The sequence below is a fragment of the Ptychodera flava genome, chromosome 20, assembly GCF_041260155.1.
Source record: "Ptychodera flava strain L36383 chromosome 20, AS_Pfla_20210202, whole genome shotgun sequence".
Classification (NCBI taxonomy): domain Eukaryota; kingdom Metazoa; phylum Hemichordata; class Enteropneusta; family Ptychoderidae; genus Ptychodera; species Ptychodera flava.
Genome location: NC_091947.1, coordinates 23,849,446 through 23,871,028, shown reverse-complemented (window position 1 = coordinate 23,871,028; position 21,583 = coordinate 23,849,446). Strand labels below are relative to the sequence as shown.

At 36.8% G+C, this 21,583-nt stretch overlaps 1 protein-coding gene across 24 annotated transcripts in view; it reads right to left on the bottom strand.

Annotated features, from left to right (window-relative positions):
* Window positions 1–3,971: 3,971 nt before the first annotated feature.
* The window catches only part of LOC139120371 (cGMP-specific 3',5'-cyclic phosphodiesterase-like), a 131,790-nt gene continuing 114,178 nt past the window's right edge, over window positions 3,972–21,583 (bottom strand). For 6 of the 24 annotated variants that reach the window (XM_070684742.1, XM_070684722.1, XM_070684720.1 and 3 more), the window contains 12 exons: window positions 19,312–19,503; window positions 18,684–18,827; window positions 17,407–17,553; window positions 16,680–16,787; window positions 16,412–16,521; window positions 15,837–15,924; window positions 15,286–15,386; window positions 14,519–14,596; window positions 14,187–14,325; window positions 13,803–13,886; window positions 10,948–11,122; window positions 3,972–7,948 (listed from right to left, as the gene is read on the bottom strand). In XM_070684742.1, coding sequence (XP_070540843.1) covers window positions 7,524–7,948; window positions 10,948–11,122; window positions 13,803–13,886; window positions 14,187–14,325; window positions 14,519–14,596; window positions 15,286–15,386; window positions 15,837–15,924; window positions 16,412–16,521; window positions 16,680–16,787; window positions 17,407–17,553; window positions 18,684–18,827; window positions 19,312–19,503 — 1,791 coding nt within the window. In that variant the 3' untranslated portion in view covers window positions 3,972–7,523. Of the gene's footprint in view, window positions 7,949–10,002; window positions 11,123–11,244; window positions 11,342–13,802; window positions 13,887–14,186; window positions 14,326–14,518; window positions 14,597–15,285; window positions 15,387–15,836; window positions 15,925–16,411; window positions 16,522–16,679; window positions 16,788–17,406; window positions 17,554–18,683; window positions 18,828–19,311; window positions 19,504–21,583 lie in introns of those variants that run through there. The other 18 variants (XM_070684732.1, XM_070684730.1, XM_070684733.1 and 15 more) reach the window with 11 other exon arrangements.

The following is a 21,583-nucleotide window of genomic DNA, read 5'->3' as shown; positions in this document are numbered from 1 at the left end:
GTGCTGGGTGATTTCTTTAACATTTCTTTCAAAAATCATCTCATTGGACTTGGAATCCAACGGAACTTTGTGTGAGAGTAATGAAATCCCACATCCAACCATGGCTAAGAGGGTATGTCTCTCATGAGTTGGCAAATTTGTATCTCCAGTGAGTGTGAGACAGAAATTTCCCAACAAGTGTGAGACATTCCATGTTAGCTAATTTGAATGTGGGATTATTTTTCTCACGACCCTTCAATAATTGAGAGAATAACAGTTATTGCCTTTTACAGTGGCACTCCCATTTGGTAACATTTTTAAAGCACATTTTTTTAATGCCAACGGTTGATATTTGACGTGACGACTGCGCGCGGATCGCGAGATATCGATAAAAACATGTCTTCAAAAAAGTAAAAGTTTGAATTCCGGTGGCCCACCTAAATTCAGCTTCCGAACATTGAACGTTCGGCACTGGGGCCGTTGTCAACTAAGCTATGGAGTACGAGTCTACGCTTACGCTGCTGTACGCCACACTATCACTGGCGTCGGTAATCGGTCATGCCCTGTGGGAGAAAGCTGAGTCTTACTGACTTGGCGTAAAAACGAAAAACAATTTTTGCTGATTCCACCAGAATTCGCATAGGTGACTACTAGCACAGTTACGTTCGGTTGATACATAGCTGCCGCCGTGTGGTATGCATAGACGCATAACACGCGCGCGGCGTACTGTGTGGCAGACGACAAAATGTAGTCATTGGAGGCGGCTAATATCTGACAAGTAAAAGCTGATGTTTATGTGGTATTGGTTAAAAATGTAATACAACCGATTTAGAATAATGAAACCGACAAAAACTAACGAGAAGTTTTAAAAAATTTACCTGAGGTAAAGGCAAAATACTGTATCTAAAGTCTTTGCAGTGGAAAGTAAACTAATTGCGTCGTTCGAACTTATTGTAGACTCCCTAGAATATCGTCAATCAGCACAACAACAAACCTTCGGGGGATTTCGGGTCAAAATCAGAAACGATCGTAAAACTTCGGAATGTGAAAAATACGCTCGGGAAATGACATGTTTTTATCGATATCTCGCGATCCGCGCGCAGTCACCACGTCAAATATCGACCGTTGGCATTAAAAAAATGTGTTTAAAAATTTTACCAAGTGGGAGTGCCTCTTTAAGATGCAATGCAGAAAACACTGTTGCCATTAATGACTTTCTTTTATTCATATAATTCCCCCTTGAGAAAGATAGTCCACATTTCTGCACATATAATAGTGTTCGAAAGATGTCCAGCAAGGTGCATTCATTGTTAACTTTGTCAAAGTTAATCCAATTATAATCTTGTGACAGTGTCAGTGTCCACAGATTAGTAACTTACCCTTGCTTGCTTTGACGCATGAGGCAATCAAACGCATCAGATAATAGACGCAACATAGTGATAAAACTTCGCGTAAGACTGTCAAAGGACAAATACATGAAACTGTGAAGGAAAAAATGAAATCTTTTACAAAACCAATGCTATCAAGACACCAAAGGTTGGTAGTATTAATCTTTATTGGCCATACATATCATAGTCAAATATAGTAAAATAAGATACATGTAAATAATAGCCAGAAGACACCTGTGCTGAGACAAAGACACCCCTGCCCCCACCCCTTTGGACAGACATTTTCGCAAGACCCTATGGTTGACCCAAACACAGAGATCAGTGTAAAAAAGTCCAGGATTGAAATCCTTGTCTTCAATTGCAAGAAGTTAGTAGGGCATGGTGACTCCATCATCACGCATGGCCCATTGAATGAAATACGAATGTGATACTTACTAGTATGTTAACATCAGACATGTCAGGCTGATGGCAGTTATACGATCTAATCACCCAATGGTCCTGATGTCAAATGATGAAATACAAGACAATAAATGGGACAAGAGGATTTCCTGTGCGTGAAACTTCAAAAGTGTGATTGAGAAGAAAGGGTAAAGGGGTCAAGTGAATGAAGGATCCAGCAAAAACCAAATAATTGTCAAGAGAGCATCTGTATGACATCATATGGTTGCACATCCACAGGATCATCACAGTAAGTCCAATGGCCAGGTAAATGTGTGGACAGGCTTGTTCTGATAATGGTTTACACTATTTGCTATATGGTGAACCTAATAAAGGAGAACATGACACAACTGCTTTTCTAATAGTCATACAGGTTAAATTTGTGATATTGTGGTGGAATGTGGGTGAGGGACAGTGCAATGTACCACCATCGTGTTACCCTGGCTACACCAATTACAGGGTGCAAACCACAATGGGATTGTCCCTTCAATAAGCTCACAAATAAATCAATTATATATATGCTAGCATAGTTGATTAGGACTGATGTTCAAGCCCCTACATCGTTCAAGTGATTCATACAAGAATTCTTGAAATGTTGAAACAAATCAAAGAACATCTTGAGTTCCTGATACCACTAACGGCTGAAACATTCTGGCCCTGAGTCCAATACAAAGTATATTTTACCTTGAAGGCAGGACCTCAGTCAGTTATTCATGATACAGTACCACTGAGATAATCTGTACAGATGCTACATTCAATATCTCAAATTTACTGGGTTTAAGTTCCTAATTAAAACAAAAAATTATAATACATCTGCCTGTGAGGGCGCATGACAGGCGACAACAATCCTCCAGAGAAATGCACTGTAATAAACTGCTGAACAATCCCAGACCATTTACTTCTGCAATTTTAATGCCCATGTTAATCCTCATAACTTTTTGTTTCAATGGCACAGTATTATTTTGTTGAATCTAGTGTTGACAACCTGTGAACATTTCCTAACTTACCACATCAATGTGAAAAAGTGTACTGACTATGCCGCTTTCTATGCAGTGTAAATGAGTGATAATTACTATCAATGAACCTGCTTTTATTATAATTCACCTAATGTTCTACAGCGAAGTGAAGGATGCAATAATTCTTCCACACAGCACAAGACTACAGAACTTTTAGAAGCCATCAAATCTTTCAAAGGAAATACCCTCTCTGACTAATCTTCCTCTCCGCCCAATCTTGGTCTCATCTACAGTGAAATTTTCTACTTGTAATTCATGCCTCCATCTTGATCGCCCAGTGTTAGCTTCTTTCAGCTCTCACCATCTAAATTTTCAACACTACAGCTTCCTGGTACACTTTTCCACTGTAGTCCAATGCATGAACTGTGTACCACGTGTCATTGTTTGGTTCATAAGTGGTCGTCACTGCTTTTTTTGAAACGGCTAAATAATTGCCCACACTCATTCCACCCACATGCACAAGTTCCTTACCAGGTAGGTCTTGAGAGCTACTTAAATACTGTATGATGAGTCAACCAGATTTTCAGTGTAGCAAAACTTAGGCCTTTGTTGCAACTACATGAATATGTTCAAGCAATGCATATTTGGATATTCACAATTCTGGTTTGCTGCTCAGTATAAAGATTGGACTTGGCTGCAGGAAATTCAGACAAATTTTATCATTTTGCATGTTGCTGTTCTCTCGAGTTCATGACATATTGTTGGCAGTTGCCTATGAAATTATTGTCAATATTCTTGCATGTGTAATTTCCAAAAATGTAATCTAAACTTGCTGATAATTATTTTTGCATATTAATCAGAGAATAACATTTGTAAACAGCCCTATTGGGCTAGATATGTGAATTTCTGCCACTAGTAGCCAATAATTTGGCAAGTCAGAAAATTTCAGAATTTGTGATGAACAGCTGGGTCTCCTAGGACTTACAAGAAATTAATGTCATTATGTTTTGTGTCCTACCATTTTTCAAAATTCAACTTTCAAAATTCTTTACATAATGATTGCACTCACGAGCAAGGCAAGAGTACATGTACACAGAAAACTGTGGAATCAGAAAAGCTATCATTTCAACAACACTACTGGGGATTATTAGACAAGTTTATGGTGAAACTATATTAATTTGTGGTGACAAAAAACACATCAAAACAGAAGTTGTGATCTTTTTAAGTCGTTCTTTTTAATTCTTAAGTGTGATCATAAATACTAAGGTACTTTACAATAAATACTCTTCTGTAAAACCTATGGAATGTGTACATCAATGATGATTCAGAACAAAAAATAAATAAAATCCTCTTGCATCGACTACGACACCATTGTCCATTCTACAAGCAGTAAATGACTAAAAAATATGTGATCGACAAAGGTGATGTTTTATTAGCATTCACTAGTATGGTATGGTATGGTAAGAGCTGAAATATAAGGATCGAATTATAATGCTTGAAATTTTCAAAAAATATATGCTGAATTGTTTGCCTTAAGTCTGTTCGCCTGAGCCTCGTTCAAGTCATTGTGCTCAATGTTTCTTTGGACGGGTTTCTGAAGGAAATCTTGTAGAAAAACTGGGAGGTTAGGTTGGGGAGTAGAGAGAGTATCCCTGAATAACAGCAATGAAAGAAAGGTAACCTGCAATTGCCATTTCAACAAATTACCCATTTCTGTTTTGGATGTCGACATAGAGGATATCCCTGCGCAGGTTTTCTCTGTTAATAGTTCTGTTCTTTGAAAAGTTTCACTGACCCGTCAACTATACCACTGTAAATTATTTTCTCACTTGGCAAGTTTGAGAACAAAACGATAAAAGTGACTTTAATTTCAACTGCTGAAATCGTGTAATCAACAATGCTGTCGCAACACAAGATGACAGTAACATTGATGTGAAACATGTTGTGACCCAGTGCCTCAGATCCACATGCTTATACATTTGTAGACATATCATAGAAAGTAAGCTGAAATTCTATCATTCCTATTTGCTATTATACATTCCCAAACCCTACAGAACATCTGGATTTAACTAACCACACTGTTGAGGTAAAACAGTTACAGACAAAACTTCAAGCATCTAATAAAATTTATCAGCCTTGAGTATTTAATACGAAACCAGAATCATTTACCTTGATTCTTTTGGCAAAGAAATTAAACAAGTGGCAATAAATTTAAATTTTTGTGGCACAGAAGAATAATTGTATCATAGCATATGGGATTTCAAGGTCTGGCCAAAATTCTGAGATCTTGAAAATTGTCATGTGGATGGCATTGTGCTCCTGTTACAACCAAAAATCGTCATCCAAATACATTGTTAGAGCAGGGCAGGGGTACCTTGGTATCTGTATGTCCACATACTTGGACACAAATGGATTAAAATGACTATAAGATAGTAATTTAGTTTCTCTGTTTCCTACAGAAGATCTAAATACAGATTGTAAAACAGGCGTACGACATCATGAAAGTATATGTACCTCTACACTAATAACAGGTTTATGTAAGGATACGCATCCTCACAAGTTTGAAAAGGCGTTCAGAAAGACTACAGAATCTTTCTTTGTTAAAAATCTGGACTGCATCTCAATAATTATTTCGAGATTTTGGTTGTAAAATGAGCATGTTCATCTCTTCAAACTTGTCTTTATTCATGTCATGTGTATGTTTACTATGGCATTAATGGGCTATCGCGTTTATACAAGTTTGTACTGATCATAGCAAACACGGCTACATTGTAGTGTTGATGATGTTTGGTGGTAAATTGAGAGAGGAGTGGAAATTATTTGTAATATTTCCTTCATTATAGTTTTGTAAGCTATCTTGAGATGTCACATCACTGGTGCACTTTGGACTTTTTTGAGAGAGGTGTCAGTGGTAAAAAAGACAAACTACAGCCTTCTTTATCAATATTGGTGGATAATTGATTAAATTTCAAAATCTTAATCCCGTGATATCAGTGCAATTTAGTCAGGAAATCTTCGAATTTTGGAGAGGTTCTTAAGTTTTTTTCTTCACAGAGCAGATTCAATGACAAAATTACTGAAACCTTTCAGGGTGCTTTTCTTTCCTTTTCAAGAAAATCGAAGATTTAATTTTTTTTATGAAGTAATGACTGGCGGCCACTTTGAATTTCTCACACTAGTGCATGTAAGTCATGGACAATGTAGAGCTCTAATACAAACATTGTTTGTGCTGATCAACCCTGATTTGTTTTAAGCTTTGATTATACAGGCAACAGTTTGGAATTTCCTTGAAAGCCAATGATAGAAAGAGTTAACAACTTTTTCCAAGTTTTGAGGTGCAGACTACATAAAATCCTCATTCCACTGAAAACATACAGGTTTCATGGAGAAGTCTACATCTGCTGCAAAAAACAATAAGGTTGTAAACAGTTGAGGGGGGGGGGGTGAAAGGTTCAAGTTTGCTTCAGAAAACAAAAATTTTGCACCAAAGTTTGACGCCAGAGAATTGAGTCCACAGCTTGCCTTTTGAATTTGCATGACAAATGGAAATTTCAGGAAAGAGCTTGAACTTTAAAATGTTGGCATTTGGCAGACTCTATTGTGATAGTAAATGCATTTTGCAATTTTGTACAGGTTTTCCCGTTCCTCTGGGGAGTACCCTGTAACTTTACAAAGTAAATCCCTGTGGAGCAGATGTGTGAAAGCGCACTCTGATTTGTATCTGCAATTTTATAATTATATTAGAATAAAAAAAAGTTCTGCTAAAATTTGACACATGATGAACACACACAAAAAAATTATAACACCTTTTCAAAGATACATTATTCATTTTTAAATTTCTAAGTCTACAATTCATCTTAATGCTTAAAATTTATTTACAAATGTACAGTATTTTTTAAAAGTTTTGGTGTAAATAGAATAAAAACATTTGGATAGTCTGTTGTCATAGTACCCCGTGAAATTTGGCTTGCTTTGTTCATTGAATTTTAACTTTCCTGTAGATAATGGCACTGTGATAATAAAGTCTGAATTCATGATAATTCACAGAAATAAGATGTTTCTTTGCATCAATTTTCCTTACTTAGCAAATCACAATGCTGGACGTAACAATGGCTCGTCTTCCTTTAAACGTATGGTCAAGCATTCCGTGGGATAATATGCTCATTTTTCTGACAGGGTGACATATTATGCAGTCACGGAAGGCTTGGCCAGAATTGTTATGCTGATTAAGTTATAATGTGGCTAGGGAGTACACAGAAACCATAATGAGGCTTAAATTCTGTACTACCATCGTGAATGGCTATCGTAGGGTCAGGTGACTCAGTCTGCATGCAAAAACTCCCTAGGCACCAAAATATTTTTACAAACTGCACGGAAATCTCTAAAACCTCTTGATTCAAATAATAAAAAGAATACAGCATTATTAAAGTAGTGGTGTACACATCTGTGCTCTGGTTGTGGTGGGTACTATATTTTGCAGCAATTTGAATATCATTCACTGAACGGTTTAAAGTATTCAACGGAGAAATTAAACATACTGCAGTCTAGAAAGAATTGTTACGTCAAGAGCTGTGAGTCAAGTTTATTTCGTGAACACACTTGATGAGATTTAACAGTTCTGGTCTTTCTTTTGCAACAGACAGCACATTGTGTAAGACAGAAAAGCGAATAGCTTGTCGAATGTCACCATGGTTACAAAGCACCACAGGTTCAACCACACAGACGTCACGACAATACAGTTCACCAAGGACGAAACGAGATATCAAAGTAGTACACATAAACTGCTTTTGGGTTTTGAGTCCAGCGATTCTCTCTCCTGATTATGTACAGCGCTTGTGCGTCTTGTGGCACTCCGCGAGCCCTCAACGTTCTTCATGTTCTGCTTCTCAACATCGATGTTGTCCTGCGACGTTTCCAACTTTTTCGGCGGCGTTATCACCTCCGAGTGCTTCAGGTCACCGTCCTTTTCCGGTGCGGCCGTATCAGACGACGCTTTCTCTCTCATTTCCTTGCTATCTGCGGAGGGGGGTTGTGGAGGCAGAGTGGTGGGTTGGGGGGTAGGAGAAGGGTGAGAAGACGGGTTGTTGGAATTAGAAGCTTGGGCATTAGAGTCAGTTTTAGCCGTGCCAGCACTAGTGCTGTTAACTCTCTCATCTGCATCCTCACCCCTGTTCTTGTTACCTTGTGCTGAAAACAAATACCAGCAAATAAAAAAAAAGAACAGAAAAAAATTGTTGGCCAATGGAGCAACATATGCAGCATGAAATCAAATTATTAAAACTGAATTTGATACACAGAGAACAAGTCTGCTGTTGATATTTCTTAAACAGGTCATTGCAACATGTTAATGTTTTAAATTAAATATATGGTCAGTTTTTCTATATTACAGCTGGCTGACTGAAAGATTTTTAAATGATATCATCAATAAATAATTGTTAGTTAAAGACTCACGATTCATTTTGAAACATTTAAATCTATAATTTATAATTATGATCCCCTAGGTAATTTTCCTACTAAAGTTCATCTGTGTAAACTGAAATTTAGAGATGTCATATTATGTCACAAACTTGGCAAAATATGGGCATTGTTAGAAGAACAGCGAACTAAATCAATTCTTGGTACCTGAAACATTTTGTTTAAATTTCTACTTACAGAGGCACTTCGACACAAAGATTCTTGAATATTTCAGTATAATGGTGTGGTACCATCATTGTTTGAATTGTAAAAATGTCCAGAAATAGATGCAAAAGTCATTCTCTAAAACTGTGAAGCAGAAATTATTGCCCTTATACGACAAGAAATATCAACAGCAGAAGGCTATCCAATTGTTCTACATAAACTAGCAAATTATTAAGCGATGGAAGCATACACAAGATGAACTGAGAATGACATTGAGAGAGTGAAGAAGCCACAAAAAAGTGACTGCCGGCCTAAAAAGCAACTACGCACGCTAATCAGCAGCAATGTGTTTTTTTGCATTTTTTGATGGACTTACATTTGATCGGTGGTGATGTGCGACTTAAACTGACCTTAGGACCAGATGTTCAAGTGGCTGATGCAGCGAATAACAATACGATGCAGTGTTGGAAAAGAAATCTGTTTGTGTATGTTTGTGTGTGTAGGTGGTTAGGTGAGTTAGGCAATGTGTAGGTGAGTTAGGCGATGTGTGGGTGAGTCAGGATATGTGAGGGTGTATGTAACATGTGTCATGCAGACAAGACCGGATGTGCGCTGGAGGTGTTTGTCCACTGACTCGCATGCCACAATAACTTTGACAAAATGTACATACAAACAGTGCCCAGTCCCTACATACAGCAAATGACAACCGTGTACGCTGTACCTGTGCTACAGTACAATCCCAAACCTATGCAAATTTCACAAATTCAAAAATTCATATCTGAACATTGATGAAAAATTTGGTTGGCTCGATAAAATCCAAGAGAAGAGAGTTTGCATAAACAGACTTTATTTTAGACGAGGTTTTGTCTTTATTTGAGAAATCAGGTATATATTGAGCAGCTTTAGCATACTGAAGGTGCAGTTGACTGGACGTAATTTCAGCTCTGCTTACAGTCAGAACAAGTAACGAAAGCAGTTTTTCTCGTTTCCCTGTCATTTGTTTATTTGTTTACATGTAGTACTGTCATCATTTGTCAAAGGGTTACTCATTCTTTTCAGATGTCATACACTTTCTTCCAGAGAACAGCAGTTGGCTGCTCTGTCAGTCTTGATAAGGTTTTTCTTCTGTGCTCCAAAAGCTTCACATATAGTACCAAGGTTGTCAGACGTACTGTACGTAGGGTTACAAATTTCATAAAGTTTGCAGTACACAAAGTGTGTACATGAAAACAGGATTGGTACGAAGTTGAAACAATAGTTACTCTTTAACTTTTGAACGACTGTTTCCCTGCATCTGGTATCACGAATGGAAAATTGAAAAGTTCAATATTTATGTCGGTGAATTACAGTACGATAAATGGTAGAACAAGTGTGGATGTGGCTGATCACGGAAAAGAAGTGACAACAACAGGCCATTTGTCGCAGAGATTGCAAGCAACTTTCAGTCCATATTCACTCAAACATTTATAATCAGGAAATAAAACCCTGCTGCTCTGTGTAACTGAGAGCAGTTTGAAACCAAGGATGAGCTACCAGTAGGAGTTTGTGAAACCCTATGTAAAACTGAAAAAAAAATTGTTGACACTGACCAAGATTCCATTTTTGTAACTTTTTTCTGTTTTGTGATGACTGAAAATTTGATGTTTATCTAACAGGCTATGAACTAATGTTTGTAATACTGGAGGTATGAACACATGCCAAGCGTGGCTGGTAGATTTTTTCAGACCTGATATGAAAATTTTAACTTTTGGTCAAAAGTTCATTTATTAGCATTCCATTACGCAAATATTTCAGACCTTATAACATCTTGATCAGGATCTCCTTCAACCAGCTGTCCTGTTCCCCTGAGACAATCTCTACACAACATATAACTGGCGTTGGGATCTTATCTTGCTTTTTAACCTGCAACATTTAACTGACAAAATCTACCAGTGGTGTTTTAAGAATTCTCATGAGCTGTTGACATGCATAAGGGGTATTTCAGTGTACATTTAAATAAGTGACTATATTCCTGTCTCACTGTTGATTTTGAACAGTGTGTGAGCCATCATGATTTTATAAAATTAATCAAACATATACATTTACCTACCTCATAAATACAACAACTGGAATGAAATGTTTGAAAATACCTGATCCAGTTGAATCATTGTGCTGGTATGCTAAATCTAAAATTGTTGACGTGGCTAGTGATTGTCTAGGAGGAATGCTTGGTGCATGGCATGGTCTGTGAACTTGCAAACTCATGGAGCACAGTCTGGCCAAATGACTTCGGACGTAATGGAATGTGATACCGATGTGTTACAGGATGTGTTACAGTACATGTCACCATATGTATTGGTATCTCGGTGATGTGAGAGGAGACAAGGTGTGCGTGTGTTTCCACTGTTGTGGGGTGTGGACCATTGTTGTGGGGGTGTGGAACGTGTGGTGGAATCGAGGGGCAGGTTTTTTTGTACAGTGTCCTGGATACTACCAGGAGGAGGTGATTATCCAAAGAGGACAGTCAGGTTACATGCAAGTTTGCACACAGTTAGATAACGTGGATCAGTTAGCACATGTCACCTCACCAGCCGATTTACTGGATGACTTTTTATCCTCCTCTTTGCTTGACTTAGTATTCCCAGAGTCCGTGTCATTTTTGAGAAGCTGGTCGTGTCTTTCCGCAAGGGCTTGCCAATTCTTGCGGTTACTTAAACAACCCTCAAAAAGAGGGCTCAGGAGAGGTTCCAAGTCTGCAAATGTCTAAAGTGGGAGAAGAAAGGATAAAAAAAAAACGGGAAAAAAGTCGTATCCTTTGACTGACTCTATCTGACTATCCTTTTTTTGTGTCTGAGAGACAAATCGTAATAAAAAGTGAAGCTAACCATCCTCGTGAACGTCCGCCAAGGCCTGCCAATTATCGCGGTTGCTTTTAACTCCGGAGTACAGTGGAGTCAAACCTGGCCAAATGTCTGCAAACATCTAGAAAATGGACCAAAGAGGAAAAAAAGGCATAAAAAAGAGCAGTGATGGTGAAGTTTCCATGGAAACGCGATGATAAGGGAGATAAAGGTTGGTTAGTAGTGGAATGTTAATGGTGAGTGAAGTCAATGTTAGTTTTTAAAATGTAACGACTTACATGGATTTTCATAGAAAAAGCATATTAGTAGCAGAAACGCCTATTCTAACACACATGCGTGTTAATGTGAACAAAAAACGACAAATTTAATGAGAAAAAACTGTGATGTACACTAATGAATGTATGTGAAGTTAAAAGAAACCCATTCGTTCATTAAATAGCTCCTAGCACTGTGAAGGCAGTTACAGTACAAGATAGTGGCGTGATTATGGTTGAAAGGTTTTTTCCGAGTGTTCAAATGACTGGTGACTGAAAAACTATGGTGAAATTGGCCAGATTATGAGAGCACCATGCACTACTTATTTGAAGAGCCGTAAGATAAGGATAAAATATACCACGTCTGGCGAGGCTGTCGGCAGTTCCTAAACTTGGAAATTTGTAAAAAGTTTTTAGTAGTATTCACAAAACAGTTCATTTTTACTGCATGCAAGAACGAGTGTTTATCACTCAAATATGTACTTCTCTGAGATATTTTGAATTTCAAGGTTGTTTGACTTCTCAGATTTTAAATTGTGTAAAAATGTAATCCAGGTTGCGTGGTCTTATTCTAACCAATCGCTACAAATTGAATCATTCTTTTCTCTTTCACTATTGAAACATGAAAGTGTCGATAATTGTGATAGTTGCTCCAGACACAAAAAAGAAAAGTTCATCATCTCAACAGTAATTAGAGTAAGTATTCTTGATTTTACATTGTCGAACATCTCATACAAAAGAGTCCCCTCTTTGAATATGCGATGACAATTACATGTTTTTGAACTATGTTTAACTGCTTTCTTGCGACAGCGTTTGATCATATAGTAACCTAGTCTTGTCTTAAAAAGGTGAAAATGGGCAAAATGCTTGATTTTGATGAAGTATACTTGGAATTTTAAATATGCATCCATCATGCAATGGGGCCAGATTTCAGCACTCTGTGGCATCTTTAGACAAGGCCTATGGTAGATTCTCTCTCTGTAGTGCAACCAGTTTGCACAACCACTATTACTCAATGCTAACAATACAACACTGAAATCCGTAACACTTCTTATATGGTAAAAGACTTCATGCCACTCTGCATGGCTATATCCATAATGTTAGCAGAACAGTCTTGTGATTCTGGTAAGATGACACGTCATCTACAGCATCGGACTAAAGTGCAACTATGTTCAACTTTGCGGATAGCCCATAGTGTAATAAAATTCTCAACTTGCTTTCCTGTGGTCAGACATAAATTAGTAGTAACACATACTAGTACATCATATCCATAGTGTTAATATCTCATCGCTGTATATCACAAATGAATTGCATTTAAGGGTGAATGTCGGAGATTCCTTGCTGAAATTCTTCAGAATCTGGAGAAATTATCCTTCAAGCTACAATTAAACAGCTATTTGCATCAGGACACCTGTCAAGGATCTGTGTCAATTACATGATGTCATTCCATCAGTGAAAGTGACACTCTAAGATATTGACCAACAGGGACAAGTGTCTATAGAACATGAGCAAAACCAACAGCTCTCAGAGGGCGCCCTCTGGAATTACATGTTTGTACATAGATCATGTCTAAATTTGTTACTCATTTTGCCGTGCTGAAAACATTCTGAATCAGAAGCAGCTTTTTCTTTGAGAGATGAGAACATCTTTGATTAATTCACTGCATATACACATATCTTTACAGACACTGTTGGCACAGATCCTAGCTTGTAAACATGATTGCCACACTGAAATCGATGGCACAAGGAGCTTTAGTCTGGTGAAATCTTTCTGTCACAAAGTGCTGAAATGAGACCTTCCATCAGGTATTGATAGACACGAGTTCATTTTCACTGTCACTTGTTTTTTTGTCATGAATGCTGTTTGCATTGTTTTTATTAATTGCATAATATGATTATTTGGGATCAGGTGTCAGTAGTTAGCGAAAACCATCAAAAATATTTCATCTACAAATTCTTTGGAATTTTTTGACTTGGGGCAATATGTCATATTAGCCATATTAGATTGATCTGGTAAATGACATTTCAGATTCCACAGGTATCATTAATTAACATATATAAAAAATAGAGCTTCAAACAGGCAATCTAATCAACACGAAACTCAGTTTACAAACAGAAAATAAATAATAAGCATCTGATTTTTAAAATTCTGACAAGAAAAAGGAACTTGTTATAATAAACATATGTAGCTTGTCATGCAAATAATCAAATGTTAAAAGTTCTAGTGAACGATTGTCTCACTCTACCAGTAGTATTTTTAAATGAACTTCTATGAGCTGATAATACTAGGGATATAACTCATTTTGTTGTCACAGATAATAATATTTACCTTGTACACTGGCATACAGATTGCATCAATGAAGCCGACTTGCATCTTGGGTAATTCATCTTTCTTCTCTCTGTCCATCATGGCCTGCCAAGGTGAAAAGGGGGTGGGGAGGGGGGTTAAGAGAAACACTGAACGAATGATTCAGCTGAAACAATGAACATGGAATATTTTGCATTTAAATCTGGAAAACAATTTGCTAGACTGTTTTTGCATTTTCAATCTCTCTTATGCAACGCTGCGAGGTAGGATACACTCCTGTTTTGTATTTCTCCTTTGCCTGTGGCCTCTTCTACATTGAAAATCTTGAAATTGACTGATTGCATAAGTGTAGCTTCTGTCTGATTTCACATTGCTTTGAAGTCCTGGATGGAGCCATCTACTCACGATCGGTTGTTGGCCTAGCTGGACTTTTTCCAAGTCTCCTTGCTCAAAGAATTCCCCGGCAACGAGCTCTGCCACTCTGTGTTGGATCTCCCACGGCTTGGTGATGGCTGAGACGTCACAAGCTGTCATCATCATTCCCCTGAAACCATCAAATAATCCTTCATCAAGCAATCCAAAATCACATGACTAAGGTTAAAGGTCAGGAGACTCAACCAATCATGAAAAAAACAGATAAAATAGTTTGACAGGTCAAAAGAAAACCTAAATCCAGTTGCAAGAGTCTTCATTGCAAAAAAACACCGCATCAAGAATGCTGATATTTTTATTCTCACCTGAGCAAGTCCTTCTTTTCAGTGTCTTTCCAATCTTTCTCCCCTTTTTCCACGAGTTGGGAAAAACTACCTCGCTTCCTGCAAATCACAATGGAAAACAAGAATGGTGAACATCTCAAAAGAGGAAAGACAAAAAGGAAGAGAAACAAGTTAACACACATGAGCTATAGGCCTCTATTTCAAAGAACAAACAAAAAAATTTGTTTTGTCATAAAGTTCCTGATTGTAGACAGCAAAGTGGCAATATTCCATCATAAACTTTGACTCAAACTTTCCTCAAACAAACTTTGAACCATTCTCTTCAAAATTCAAGAATAAAATTCAGGGGTCACGGTGCAAATTTTGTTTCTAGAGAAACAAGCTCCCCAGTATTTACAGACATTTGAAATTTCAAAATGGCCGCCATCCCTGTATTATCTCTATGGGGAAAATAAAATTCCTGATTTTGATAAAACTAAGCCAGTAAAAAACCATATTTACTTCATAAGCTTCAGAATGAGGCCCAGCAAGTGGTAGACCAAATGAATATTGTAAAAGTTTGGGAGTCCCAATATGTCCGTGGGGCTCATTCTGGTACCTTAACAAGTACCGATATCAGGCTGTAATTTGACTTTTTTGTTTGTCGTTGCTTAACCCTTCCACCAATGAACACTGGTAAAACCCTACTGTTTTCTATGGCAAAGTTGGACTTCTGCACTGAAAAATAGGGGTGAAAGGGTAAAAAGAAGACATAAACTATCAAGATACATGAAGCAACACTGACTTACTTGAAGTAAAGTGCTAAATCCGTTGACAAAATGGCACTTTCCAGAATCTTGATCACATTGCGGTAATCTTCACTTGACAATGACTCAAAGATGTTGTTACCCTGACATGAAATAAAAGATTTTGTTACTTTGATATGTGTGTGGTCCATGATACATAGGAGAAAGACATACTGGAACACTGTTATTCTGAAGTGAAACATCAACAATATTGATGTTACCATGACAATTTCAATGATGCTGGCCTCAATTGAATAAAGCCACTAGGAAAACTCGGCAAAATATAAAATTGCAGAGTCTGACATAAATTCAAAGAAATCACTTGTACTAAGAAATCCCCTTCATGCTTACAGTAGAAAGTTTGGTATCATTTTTTTTAAAAATGGACAACTGGGAATGTGTACTTGAAAACAGGGTGAAGATGTTCAACTGGGGTTTGGATATTTCAATCAGAACATATTTGAGTTCTTCCAATGGCTTTATAACCACTGACATGCAGGGTGAAAAAGTTGAGGCCTGCATCGGCTACACTGGCACAGTACATTCCAACTTACCTCACTGTTTAGTATCATGATACAATGATCAAAATGGTGATGTTCCATTGTGGATGTTCCGTACAGCTGTGCCAATGGTGATTCCGACCTGCAACAGACGGTGGAAAGAATGATAATCTGTGAGTGGATGAATAAATCACGTCTTCCCTTTGTGTAAAAGTTCCTTGAAGTAATCTGAAACCCTAGAGACTTGCATTTTACAGAGCAACGGTACTAGGATAGCTTGCTCTTGGCAAAGTAGTTTGTCAATTTATTCAGGTGAACGTATAACAGTATTTTCAATGCTGATGCAAACCACTGCCAGATGGAAAGGTCTGGTGTATTTAAAACTCAAGACAATATGAGATATCGAGTACTTTCTGATAAAATAATTTCAAAAAACACAGACACAGGATGGCCTGTGTCTTGATTTAGTCATATCCAGCAACAATAGATGTGGCTACTGTTTGTCAAGATATATTTTTCAAATATACACTGCCAATAGCCTATTGTGACTTTCCTAAACTGTCATTGGTTGACCCCTGACCTGCACATAGTAACGCTTGACCTCTACACCCAGTGACAATGACACTTACTTGAGCTGGTAGGCGTTGTTGGTGCCACGGTGATCAAGGTCATGACAAAGGCATGCCACGATGAGAGCAAAGCACTCAAGGTCAGTGATGACAATGTCCATTCCGCCACTCTGAAAAGAAAGGAAAAGTTATATCAAGGAGACTGGCAATTCCCACTGTTGCTCATTAGACCAGATGGTTCATGCATATCCACTGAATCAAGATAGCTTTTCAGTCACATGTCAATCTTCATGAACTGAAAATGTAAAAGATGACTGCGTATACTAACCTTGACCATGGCAAACATTGTCTGTGCAACATTGAACGCATGCCGCCAGTTGTGATAGGTCACATTGCGGTAATTTTTCTTCACACTGAGAAGCCATGTACACATCACCTGAGGAAAGTAAATAACTACACTGTCTGAAAGATACTAGAAACCTGGATAAAAGACTTAATATGCTAATTGTATTGCTAGGTCAATATTTCACACCAGTTGACTGACATACTCCCTCCTGTTGGCTCAATCATAATACCAAAGAGTTGTCAATGACTTTTTGTTCACTTCAATATACGGTGGCACTTCATGTCATATTAATGTCAGTAACTGGTGTAATTTATCTCTACAGTGCAAATAAAAACTCTGTCACAGCTCTGTGTCTGCCACAGATACATTCTCAAATTCTTGATACTCTGCCACAAAAAATATGAGGAATGCCATTTGCTCTATTACATATGCAAGTAATAAGACTGTTTCAGTGTGATTGTAAAATTGTAATAAATCTTTCACATGCAGAAATTATGAAGAAGAGACACATTTAAAGGCTGAAGACAGTACTGTTGATCAGATTGTTTTAGAAATTCCATATTTAATAATTTCTATTGATTTCAAGAAAAATTATGAGGTTCTTGAAGAGAACCCTGACAAACGTTGATTGCAAGATTGATCTTTCTTGAGTAACATAGTTTTCCTTGTGTATCAACAAGAATGTAAAACACTGAACTTGCTGACTTACATCATAAGGCACATGGAATTTATTGATGAGATCACATTCTTGGAACATCCGAATTGATGCAGTGAGTGTCTCATCTTCAGCCAGCTTAAGATCATCAAATCGAAAGTCAAAGAGACCAAAGTCCTCAGCAGACCTGATCTCCATTTTCTGAAAGAGAAACACAAAGAAGTCATGTGGCAAAACATTACATTCTGTTGACTCAGTTGCACTGTAAACTCGCCCATTACAAAAAGTTGAACACAAAGGGTAACCAACACTGGTTGGTTGGTAGAAAGTTGCCTCTTTATTTTGATAGTAAAATTATGTCTTCCAAAGTGACATACACTTTTTGGCAGACTCTTGAGGTCAGGCCAAAAGGTCAAAAGGTTATTGAGCTTTGTCGATGTAATTGCCGCCCTACTCTTGTAAACTTCTGAATATGGAATGTCATACAAGGTTGCAATCACATATTTATACACTTTATGAATTGTTGGATATGGTAATATTATATCACTGAAATTCAATCATAACAATAATACTGAAATATGAAACCATTTTTGTCATATACACAACCAAACTAGATGGTAACAAAATTTTTTCTGAGACATTTGGGAGATCAAAATTCCACAGGACTTTTGCTCATGGAAATAAACGCTGTTTTGATATACGAGTTTTACAATATAGTTCATGACATTTGGAAGAGAAATTCTCCTGAACTTATATTAAAATATTAAAAAATGAAGTTGAGAGACAATTATTGTAATTTTTCTAATGCTAAGAACTTCCCCTCGGCTGTATCAATTTACTTGTTCTTTTTAACTTACCAGCACAATGCTTTTCTTACTACCTCATAGCTATAACTTTTCATGACTTTTATCACTGCTTTTATTTTGTATATCAACCACAAATTCCTATTCTACTCCCAACGCATGTTGAAATGCTCATTATTCAGCTTGTGACATGTGAAGTGCATTATTGTTATTGTTATTGTTTACTGTTTTGAATTTAGTCCCGACTACAATTCTATTGTAAACAATAACAATGCAGTTTACACATGTGTAGGCCGAGTTGACAAGCTGAATACTGTGTATCTCAACATGCTTTTGGGAGTAGAACAGGGAGATACATGTATATTTGACATGAAACAAAAATAGTGAAAAAAATCATCAAAAATTTACAGCCACTGACACTAATCTTGGTACAAGAAGTTGCATTGACAAGCAACAGCCTCTTACCTAAATTCTGATTGGTTGACTGTCAAGCAAAAGAAACAACATTCCCGATTGGTTATTTCTTACCTTGATTTTGTCAACTTCTTCTGGCTGTGCTGTTGCATGATATGAGAGCACTTCTAACGCTACGGCCTGTTTGGCCATAAGTTTACATGCATTTTCATACATCTGTGTGTTGTGAATACCCAGCCCACAGAAAATAGCAAATGCCTGTGGAAAGAAAATAAACAGAAATCACTTCAAAATATTAGGATACATATTTAAGATGGCGGTTAAGGTTGAATTGAACATCACTACACGAGAAAAATTTCATTTAATGCTCAAGCTCCTAAGTTTATATATCCATTTATGCAAAGTGTATTTATGAGCATTGTTTGAATATGCTAATCGACCAATACTGAATCATTATCTATGGTGAATATTCATTAGGCTAAAATTGTACAAAATCTGAAAATTTTTACCATAGAACACAAGTTGCTAGGCAAATTTTTCCAATTGCAATGATCACAGCTTATCAGTTTATATGTCATCTGGAGATTTTTATAACAGAAATCTCAAACGGAACACATGATTACTTTATTACTTTATCATACAGATGTGATTCATTAATTAGCAGTTACAAGTCCAGAAATGCTGTATAGGATCTTAACAATGGCTGTCTGCCATTGAACAAACAGGATGATGCCTCTCTTACCTCAAATATATTGACATCTTGCTCGTGAAATGGTTGGCCACTGACTTTGTTGAGAAGCTGGGTGACACCGATTATCTTGTGTTCACTATTGTAAATTGGCATACAGAGTAAAGTTCTTGGGGTGAAGCCAGATCCTTCATCCACACCCATCTTGAAAGGGGAGTTATTCTGCGTGTCTTCAATATTCAGAGTCTGAAAAAAAAATGGAACAGGTTAACAGGCTGTGACCTCTGACCTTTGCAGTCTTTGCATTATCTGAACTTTTTTGAGATTTATGATATTATTGTTGACAAAATTAAACTATGTTTGGAAAGGTTTCTTGTCATCTGCAGAAACTTTAAAATCAGAAAATACAGAACATCATACAGAAGCTCACTGAATGATGAGAGCCCTCAGTTTCACCCTAGACAGCCAACCATACCATGTACACTAGATATCCAAAGTTAATGACAATTTCACTCATTTTCAATGGTTTGGGTCCAACACAGACAGTATCATTTCGTGGCTCTTCCACATGCATTTTTTCTAGATTTTCCGAAAGTCACGTCAAAATTTCAGACAAATATTTATTTTGCATTCAAATACCATGTTTATGATTTGTTCAGCTTGCTTTCAATGTCACAATATAACAAATTCAATTCGTCAAATGTGTCATCTATCTTGTAGCTTTGAATGTAAATTAAACAAAATTTCATGGACCAGATAAAAATTGCAACTTGACCAAAGCGAACAGTAAATATAACTAGCCAAAATGATAAAAATAGGGCCAAAGTCCCTGAAGCTACTATAGACATGGATACAAAATTAAGTATTTCCTGACTGTATGAAATTATCTCACTAAGGTCATCCTAGCGACATGTAAACCAAATATTAAGCTGTCTGACCAGCGGTTTTGAAAAAACAAGCGACTCAACAGTTGACAGAGCTCTGCTGTGTTATGTAGAGAATAACTTTTTGTTACACATGTATTGATGAAGAAGGTGGATATCTTTGATAGCTCATTTCAGGATGGCCTGACCAAAAATTGAAAAATGGAAAAAAATTCTGTAAAAATACAGATTTGCATATTTCATCAGACTATATTAGTCTATAATAGCAAATAAACGAGAGTTAATTACATTCTAATTGAAGTACACAAGACTTGCTTAAATCAAGATTTACGTCATAAAAAAACAGCATATCTGTCAGGTTATAAAGAATCTTGAGCTGGTTATCTTTTAATATCAGTATTTTTATCCCATTAACCAAGCACATTTTAACTTTCAAATAACATTGTAAGTAAGTTCTGTTGAATAAGTTGAGACTGTACGTACGAAGAGAAAGCACACTGAAGAGACAAATGTTTGAAACTTAACAAGTTCAAGGTCATCAAAAGCATTATAAGGAATCACGTTACACTTCATTGCACTGTTTACACAGATTGCATAATTGCTATAAATAGCACATAAGGAATCTTACAGCCCAGCTTTACCATAAAAACCCTATCACTTTGACCACTCTTTTAATTGACCACTCTATTTTTTTCCTCAAGAAGTAATCTTATTTTATCCTTACCAAGTCAACCATAAATGGAAATTAGAACTTTCTCTATCTCTATTTATTTGACCACCCTATCATGACAAACTATTATGAGCAATTTCTTTTAGTTAACATAAATGGTGGTTCAGAATATATCAAAGTTGGGATTCAGGAAAGTTGCCTTTACATGTTTCACTATGAACTGTCAAAAAAAGTTGAACTTTCTGATAATTCCACACTAAATATTTTGGCTTTGATGATTTCCTAATTAATTCAATTATTTAAAATCATATTAATTATTATTTCTGGGGGAATTGATAGGGTTTATACAGTACAAGAATTACATACAATGTAAGTCAAACTTTGACAAAAAATGACAAAAAAATTCCTTAAAAATACACATTTGCATATTTCATCACAATTTGAACAAATCTAAGTTGGGTTATCCCTAGGGACCTGTATACCAAATAACAAAGCTGTCTGACCAGCGGTTATGAAGAAGAAGATTTTTTACCAAAAACACCTTTTTTGGCATTAATTTGCCTATTTTCAATAATATCAAAAAATTACAAAAAATAGTTTCTCAAAATCATATTTTTCATCTACACAACAAATATCAAATCAGTAAGTACTGCGGTTCTCAAGATATTTGAGTGGACGGACGCCTCACAAACGGACATACATACATACATACATACATACATACAGACTGACGACGGACGCCGGACGGATACCCATCCCAATAGCTTCTATA